Source organism: Manihot esculenta, chromosome 5 (assembly GCF_001659605.2).
Source record: "Manihot esculenta cultivar AM560-2 chromosome 5, M.esculenta_v8, whole genome shotgun sequence".
In the NCBI taxonomy this organism is placed as follows: domain Eukaryota; kingdom Viridiplantae; phylum Streptophyta; class Magnoliopsida; order Malpighiales; family Euphorbiaceae; genus Manihot; species Manihot esculenta.
Genome location: NC_035165.2, coordinates 27,084,063 through 27,092,980, shown reverse-complemented (window position 1 = coordinate 27,092,980; position 8,918 = coordinate 27,084,063). Strand labels below are relative to the sequence as shown.

The window sequence follows — 8,918 nt, the reverse complement described above, 5'->3', positions numbered from 1 at the left end:
CTAGCAACTTACTAATGCAATGCGGTGGGATAAGTAATTTTAAAATTTAATGTATTTTTTTCCTAGAACACATTATTTACAAATTATTATATATTTCAACTAATTTTCATTTAAACTACAAAATGTTTTATTATTAATAATAATTCATATATCAACAATAAATAAATAAATAACATAATTAGTTATTTCTGACTATTATTCTTAATTATAATTATATAAAGCTAATTAATTGGATAATATTCATCACATGGAAACTGAATATTTATTAATTAAAATATAAGATTTATACAGTATATACTTAAATATAAACTTTATCATAATAAAAAACTTTAGATTACTATACTACTTTTTTGTATTATTTATTTAAATTTATTTATTTTTATTAAAGATTAATTTCTCATCAAAATATTTCTCAATTTTATTTTAAGATATGATTCAAATTACAAAACATCTTTGAATTAATTAACAATTAATTATCTACATTGGTGACCGTTGGACTTCTTCTACCCTGAGTGAGATCGGACCCAAAAGAAAAACGTCGACCCAAAACCTATCAAATCCCCTTAAACTGATCGACCCAACATTTCAAGTCCTGGTCTGGATATGCGGGGCAGGCTGGATCTACCGCAAGTCTAGATCCAACGGAAAGTAATCCAACCCGATAATGTGACGTGAGGGAGAATAGCTGGACAAGTCACTTCGTAGTCCTGTCCGCACCGAGAGAATTAAATAGCCACTTGGCCTGGAGAGAGTGTTTGACACATTCGTACGTACGAATCTGTAACAGCCCGCTTACCGGACCATCACCGGCACTAGGATCCAGATCGACTTAAGGCCGCCGGGACCCGTAGTAAGCCTACTGTCAACTCTGTGTACCTGATAAATCTCATACATGATCATACTTAAGCTTAAAACTGTTACTTACTCTTTTTTTTTTTCTTTGCTTGACTATCTTTTCTTTCTGTATAACTTCCACTAAGCCTGGACTATGCATGCTCTGTCTGTATGCACTCGAAGAGTGATACCTGCTATGGTACCATACAGTGACTACAGAGATAGAAAGACTACCATGCACCAAGCTTAGCTCATCATCATTACAACATTATCTCAAACATATATACCATAAAAGGATCATGTGCAAAGGAATAACAAGCACTAGGGCCAAGCACAATTCTATAACTCACTATTACATCATTTCTATACATTACATAAACTCTGTACTGTACATCATCATCATGTCCACTATTCTATACTATTACATATGCCTTTTACCCTTGCTATTTCTTTCTCTTTCTCTTCTCTGAGGCCCTGAAAAATGGGGTTAGGGAGAGGGATGAGCTGCTAAAGCCCAGTGAGCGGAATCTATAAAAAAAATCACATTTAAAACATGCTATCATATGATGCATCACTGCACAAACATTTCACATCTCGGATTGGACATGATCCCAAAACTCCCTCTGTCAGTGCCCGGCCCCCAAAGGAGCTCACACAGGTCTTTCACTAACTACTCATGGTGCCCGACCCTATAAGGGCTCTCACAGGACTCATCCAAGGTAAATGCCCGGCCCCAAAGGAGCTCACACAGGACATACAATAATGACAGACTTATGGGCTATTGAGATCGCCTCGGTCCAATCCACATATACAAGTAATAATGCAATGCATCAACTTGGTGAATACTAATGCAAAGCATCCTACATAAACATGGCATTAATGATGCATGAATCATGCTAAAACAGTTCTTAACTTTTAAAATAAAGTTCTGTTCCACTCACCTCTGTCAACTGCTGAGCAGTTTCTGTAACTCTAACTCTGTGGGCCTCCTTGGTCTCTCGGGTCCGTACCTACACAGGTGGACTCAAATGAGGACCAAACTTACTTAAACATAACTCCTACTATCTCCCCAAAACCCCTCTAAAACATCATAGGCATGCATGGAAAAATGGGCAAAAGAAGGCTGGACTGGGCACTTTCGGCGGCTGGTTCGGCGGCCGAAACCTCCCTCCAGAGACGAAACTCATGCATGTTCGGCGGCACCTTCGGCGGCCGAAAGTCTCATCCAGAGACGAAACTCATGCACTTTCGGCGGCCGAACTCCCTCTTTCGGCGGCCGAAAGCCCCTTTCTCACCCAAAAGCCTAGCTTTCGGGGGCAAGGTTTGGCAGCCGAAACTGCCTCCACAAGGGGTTCGGCGGCCGAACCTGGATTCTCCAGAAAGGCAGAATCCGAGCACAACTCATGCTCTCAGCCTCCAAACTCCTATCAAACACCCAGAACATGCATACCAACAAACATAACTCATGCATATAGAGGCCTAAAAACTAGTTCAAGCCCCAAAAACAACAACAAAACGCATATGAGCAACATATGCTCAAACTCATGCTTATACCCCAAAACATGCCATAAACCTCTCCAAAACTTCTAAAACTTGCTTTAAACATAAGGGGAGGTGAGGATCCATGCTTACCTCTTGAAGAACTAGAGGATTGATGATCCAAGCTTGGAGATAGGAGAAAACTCAATCAAACTCTCCAAGTGCTCAACTTTGCTTCCTTTTGCTCAAATCTCTAAAACAAAGCTCAAATCAAGTTAAAACATGCAAGATTTGAGGAAAACATGAGAAATCACGAAATCACACCAAGGAGAGCTTGAACCTACCTTTGACCCAAAAACAGAGTGTTTAACACTCAAGTCTCGGGCAAAAGGGCTTTTGTAGTGGCCAACCGACTCTTCCTTCGGCGGCCTAATGTGCATGCGAAACCATGCAACTTTCGGCGGCCGAACTTCACCTTCGGCGGCCGAACCTGGCTTTTTGTCCCCTTGGCCTTTTCATTTCAAAACTCAATTTCTTAACTCAAAACATACAAACATGATAAAAACACTTAAAAAACATCTTAAAAACCTTTCTTATACCCTTAGGGCAAGCTCCGACATCCTCGAATCCCGACTTCCAACGGAAAATCCGCCGGAACGTAGGATTTTCGATACCGGGGGTCTAGCCGGGTAGTACAGAATCTGAGTGGCAGAGACAGATGATACTGTAGTAGAGAGGCCGTTAAACGTCACTAGCAGACAAAAAGAAAATGGATAAAAGGAGAAGAGCGTCTTCCTATTCATCTAAGTTTACACAATAAACTCAACTTTCTGAATCTAATAACATTATAAACTAATTATTATTTACGGATAAGACTATTAATAATGATATAATCTAGAATACATTATAATTAATAACCATAATAAAATCATTATATATAATAGTTGTAGGATAAAAATTTTCCTTTTATCACTTTCTATAAAATAAAAACTAACAATTACGAAATTGTGATGAAAATGACTATGCAAAACTAATTGAAGAAAGAAAAGAAGAGATAGAATCAACAAATTTAGAAATAGTTTGTGATAACATAATAATGATGAGTCTTATTGAAATTGTGACACGTGTACAAGATAATAAAAAAATTTCTTGTACTAAGTCATTCGGTCTAACTGGACAATAGAAGATTTGATCTGTGAAATATAAAAATTAGACTTCTAATATCTATAACCTTATCAATATCTAGAACAAGCAAACCGACCTTACTAACGCTTAGAATAAATAGGCAGACCTCTTTAATGCACATAGGACCTTTCTAAGGTTATAATTACGTGTGTGTGGTAGGGTTGACAGATATAATGTACGTGATGGATATGGTATAGACTAAGCGGTTTAGCATTTATTAGCCGACTGTCTACTATTAATGAGATGCTTAACACATGTCACCACATATCGCCATCTAATTCGATAAGATATCTGTCAAAATATCTTAATATGGTCTATATCTCATTCATCCCAAAATCTCAACCTCCTCGAATTAAAGTTCAGTCCTAATAACTCTCAACTGATCGTTAACTGTTCCATGAATCAAACTGTTATCAACATGTCCATATTTTCTTACTCCAACGGATCTCAAATTATCATTTTGCAAATAATAAAAATGAAACATGAAAGGAACACAACTAAAGAGGGTATGTCTAACTAAGAATGTCTAACTAAGAGAAGGAAGAAAGAGAGCAATGAATGGATTTTAGAAGGATGATAAATACGATGCTGTTTTGATGAACCAAGCAAAACAAGAAAGGAAATTTATCACTAAATTCACTGCATTAGTGAAAAAGAATAGAAAAAAAAAAGAATAAAAAATATGAATGAATTAGAGGACAAATATGTAATTCAATTTATTTAAATTAATTTTAAATTTACTATGCGCGAAAAACCACACTTTATATTATAAAGTATTAATTCAATTTAATTTTAATAAATATCAAAATTCTTAAGCTAAATTTTTTAATAATTTATATTAAAAATTAAATAGTTTACTTTCATATTTTTGAGTTAAATCTCTTAATTTAGCCTATGAATTATGAATATCAATTTCTCGACTTTTTTAATTTTTCTAAAGTTGAACTAAGTCCAAACCCATACGATGAAGGCAGGTAACATCAATAATCTTTCAAAAAAAAAAAAGATAGTGTAGATATTTATTTAAAAACTATTAAATTATTATTATATAAAGTGGGCAATGAAAGATAGTCGGTTTTTTCTTAATTTCTAAAGAAAAAAATTTCTCTTTTTCATAATTCTCATTGATAAATAATAAATTAAAGGCTATGGGCCATTCCGTAATTCGTTGGGCCTAAAGATAAAGCCCAATTGGCTTTTCAAAAGAGAAAATGGTTTCTCCTACGCTGGTAATGACTGGGAGCCCTAGCTCTGTTCGCTCGAGTAGCTTAGACAGACTTCATACTCCACACTTACTCTCCACGCCGGTCGTCGTTCACCGCTTGCCGCAACAACTCCGGTTATTGGGTCTCCATCATTCAGGTGATGCCTCAACATTTTCTTCTCTGTTTTGCCTCTTAAGTTCAATGGAGTTCTGTCTAACTTCTTAATACAAATTGCTATATTAGTTTCTCATTTTCATCCCGAAAATCTGAACATGCGAATCAATTAGAGGATAGAATTTCATTGCTTAGCAATTTAACATCATTCTTTCTTGCCTCCCCCCCCCCTCCTTATTTCAGATAGTTGAACTCTTGATTGAGCTGTCTTGGCGTTTTAGACAGTGCAGATTTTTGGTTTTGGATCTATTCGCGACATGAACTTGAAGCAGTTAGTTAGTAGACGAAGTATCACCTCTTTATCAAGGTTCAATGGGAGATTGCTGTATATGTACCCATACTGTATTAGCAGAGATTTCTGTGCTATTTCAGCCTCTTCCACTCGTATGATTTCTCCCTCAAGCATTGTTGACCGAACTTTTCCCCATAACCCTAAATTGTCAGAACATTTTTTTTTCTTCAAGAGATGCTTGCATTTTGCTCAGCAAACTACGCTAAGCGAATTGAGTTTTAAGCCAAAATTCAATTTTAATGATTCTGAGGAGGACGATGGAACCATGAATGAGTTCTTATCACGATTTGTGTGGATAATGCGTGGGAAGTTATCTGAAGTGTACACAGATTGTAATAAACAGACAATTGACAGTATGCTCTTAATTATAGTTGGCAAAGTCGTGTCCGAAATGGAAAAGAGTAGCCTAGAGCAGATGCTTGGTGCGACAATGGCCATCCCATCACAGGATTTCAGTGAGGATTTGTGGAAAACAGTGTGGGAAGTGAGTAACTCAGTGTTGGAGGATATGGACAAAGAAAGGAAGAAGGAAAAGATGAAGGGGTTCTTGCAGTCTGAGGAGGTAAAGGAAATGTGCAGGTTTGCTGGCGAGATTGGCATACGTGGGGACATGCTGAGGGAGCTCAGATTCAAATGGGCTCGTGAAAAAATGGAAGAAAGTGAGTTTTATGCAAGTTTAGAGAAGCTTAGAGAAGAAGAAAAAGTGCAAGAAAAAGAGGAAACAGATGGCAAGACTGCTGAGACCGTCAGTGAAATGGCTATCATGGGTGATGATAAACCAAAGTTGATATCCCTTCCTAAGAGGCATGGAAAGATAAGATACAAAATTTACGGACTTGATCTTTCTGATCCAAAGTGGGCTGAAGTTGCTGATAAGATCCATGAGACAGGAGAGATTATTTGGCCTCAGGAACCTAAGCCTATACATGGTAGAAGTAAACTGGTTACTGAGAAAATTCTTTCACTAAGAGAGGAGGATGACCCTTCCCCATTGTTGGCCGAATGGGCTGAGCTTCTACAACCAAGCAGGATTGATTGGGTGACTTTGCTTGATAAGTTGAAAGAAAAGAATACATCTTTATATTTCAAGGTAAAACACCAGTCCATATTCTTTTTCTTTTTTTAATTCTTGGATAAATAATTTATTCTTTTTTTGTTAAAAACATACTATTGGATGTATTATCTTGATAACAATGGAATTGGTTATCTTCTTCTTCTTTTAATTAGAGCCTGGTATAATTCTGTGGAATAGACAATGTTCATATTTACTCCTTGCTTGTACGATTTTCCAAAAAAATTGGTATTCCCAACTCTCTTCCCCATAAGCATGGCTATCGTTAGGGTATAGTGCTTTAACTTTATTGTTTTTATACTACTTGAGGATGAAGGTTTTGCTGGCTTTTTTCCCTGCATTATTTCTGTTTAAGAGAGTTTCCTAGAAACTTGGCTTTTCATATATATATATATGAAGTCCAGCTAAAAACTTTTCCTTCCAAAAATCTTGGTTCGAATTTTCCCTTAACATTAATCTAGTAAAAAATGTTGTTTTATAATACTGAAAATCACTTAATTTTTTATATTTTAAGTTACTCAATAATTCAGCATTTTTATCTTTTAAATGGGACGGATCTCCTATAAAATGTAATGAAATAGTTAAAATTAATGTTGATACTGCATCTTGAATAGTTTCCCTAAATTCATTTAATATTGGTTCTCCTTCACCGTTTACCTGAATTGAATTTAATATGTCTAACTGTTCTTGATCAGTTAAGTGGTAATCCCACCAACCTTTTAACTGTCCCGTAAAACCTGCTATAATAATCTCAGCTATTGCTCTATCTGTTAAATCTTTAAATGATCTTTTATTCTGTGTCTTATTTACTGGGGTCTTCTTCCTATATTTCTTGTAAGGTTTATAACTTTTCTTTTTATTATAAAATTCTTCTTTGCTTGGTTTATTAATATATCTTTTTTTATAATATTGTATTGGTGTTTGTATGAGTAGAAAAATAGCACTCTGATTTTTTGGTTCTCATAATTGCAAGGAACAGGACTACATATGTGATTAAACAAATGGCATATTTGCAGTCTGCTAATATAGCACTATTCCTGCTGAAGCTACTGATACTAAATGGGATTCTTTTTTTTTTTTTCCGTTCCTTTTTAATATTGCTGAACACTCTCTTAATATGGTTGCTGTTGATTATTTTATTTGTAGGTAGCTGAAATTTTGTTGAGTGAAAAATCTTACCAACCAAATATTCGTGACTACTCTGTGCTCATTGATTCCCATGCTAATGAGAATCGCTTAGAAGATGCTGAGAGGATTCTTAAGAAAATGAATGAAGTTGGTATTCTACCTGATATGATAATATCCAAAGTTTTAGTGCACATGTACAGCAAGGCAGGCTATCTGGACCGTGCTAAAGAAGTATTTGAAAGCCTGAGGAGCTTTGGTTTCCAACTGGACGCGAAGGTCTACAATTCAATGATCATGGCATATATTAATGCTGGCCAACCCAAGGTGGGTGAGTCATTGATGAGAGAGATGGAGGCAAGAGACGTGAAGCCTACAGAGGAGATTTACATGGCATTCCTTCGCTCATTTGCACAACATGGCGATGTTAGTGGAGCTGGTCGAATTGCAACCACCATGCAGTTTGCTGGTTTCCAGCCAAGTTTGGAGACTTGTACATTGCTTGTCGAAGCACATGGACGAGCAGGTGATCCTGATCAGGCAAGGAACAATTTTAACTATATGATAAAAGTTGGACATAAGCCTGATGACAGGTGCACTGCTATCATGATTGAAGCTTATGAGAAGAAGAATTTGTTGGATAAGGCCTTAGACCTTTTGTTGCAGCTTGAGAATAATGGGTTTGAGCCAGGACCTGCTACTTGCGCTGTTCTTGTTGATTGGTTGGGTAAATTGCAGTTGGTTAATGAGGCCGAGGAACTACTGAATAAGATTTCTGAGCAGGGTGAAGCTCCTCCGTTTAAGATTCATGTAAGCCTTTGTGATATGTACGCAAGAGCTGGAATGGAGAAAAAGGCTCTTCAAGCCCTAGGTGTTCTGGAATCTAAGAAGGAGCAATTAGGATCAGATGATTTTGAGAGGGTTATAAATGGGCTTATTGCGGGAAGTTTTGTCCAGGATGCTCATAGGATCCATGGGCTGATGGAGTCTCAGGGCTTTACTGCATCAGAGCATCTAAAGGTGGCATTAATGGCATCCCGAGCTTTTGGTGGCCGCAAGTGACATACAACATTAGAGCTCAGCGATCTTTTAATGCTTTGGTTGCCAGAGAGAATCAAGAAAACTGGTTTGGTATTTGTCTACAGACTTGAATATACTTCATAGGTGGAAGGTGATTGACAAAAGAGCTAGAGATAACGTCTTCTCTGCCTTACCATATCAAGCCTCACAAGTAAATTTTGCCATGAGTTTTACGGGCATGTTGTCATAAGGCATTAACTTGTTCTATTGAAGATTCAATGACCCTTTATAATAATTGGTTGAAAAAGCTATGTTGTTTTATTGGGAATTAGTTGAGCACATGGTTTTGAGCATAATTTGTTGGTTTTGAGCATAATTTGTATCAGTATGTTGGAATCCCCAACTCCCTTCATTTATCGTGCACATGATTCATACAAACAGGCGCACTCACAGATTTGAAGCACAGAGCCTCATATTTTCCTTTATTTGATCTTATGTTTTCCTGGGGTTGTCATCTTAGACTTGCAAGCAA

General features: G+C 36.8%; 1 protein-coding gene across 2 annotated transcripts; it reads left to right on the top strand.

The window, feature by feature from the left end:
- The first annotated feature begins 4,707 nt into the window (after window positions 1-4,707).
- On the top strand, window positions 4,708-8,877 carry LOC110615291 (protein NUCLEAR FUSION DEFECTIVE 5, mitochondrial). 2 transcript variants are annotated; one of them, XM_021757095.2, is made up of 3 exons: window positions 4,708-4,860; window positions 5,061-6,259; window positions 7,388-8,877. In XM_021757095.2, the coding sequence occupies exons 2-3, from the start codon at window positions 5,135-5,137 to the stop codon at window positions 8,426-8,428; spliced, it is 2,166 nt and encodes a 721-aa protein (XP_021612787.1). In that variant the 5' UTR covers window positions 4,708-4,860; window positions 5,061-5,134; the 3' UTR covers window positions 8,429-8,877. The 2 variants fall into 2 exon arrangements, with proteins under 2 accessions (XP_021612787.1, XP_021612788.1); XM_021757096.2 differs by having other exon boundaries at window positions 4,726-4,860; window positions 5,099-6,259.
- Window positions 8,878-8,918: the final 41 nt, after the last annotated feature.

Excerpts from the sequence above, each read along its gene's own strand:
- LOC110615291 (XM_021757095.2), top strand. The coding sequence starts at position 5,135 with ATGAACTTGAAGCAGTTAGTTAGTAGACGAAGTATCACCTCTTTATCA. Across the intron at positions 6,260-7,387 it reads ATACATCTTTATATTTCAAG|GTAGCTGAAATTTTGTTGAG; the intron begins GTAAAACACCAG and ends TTTTATTTGTAG.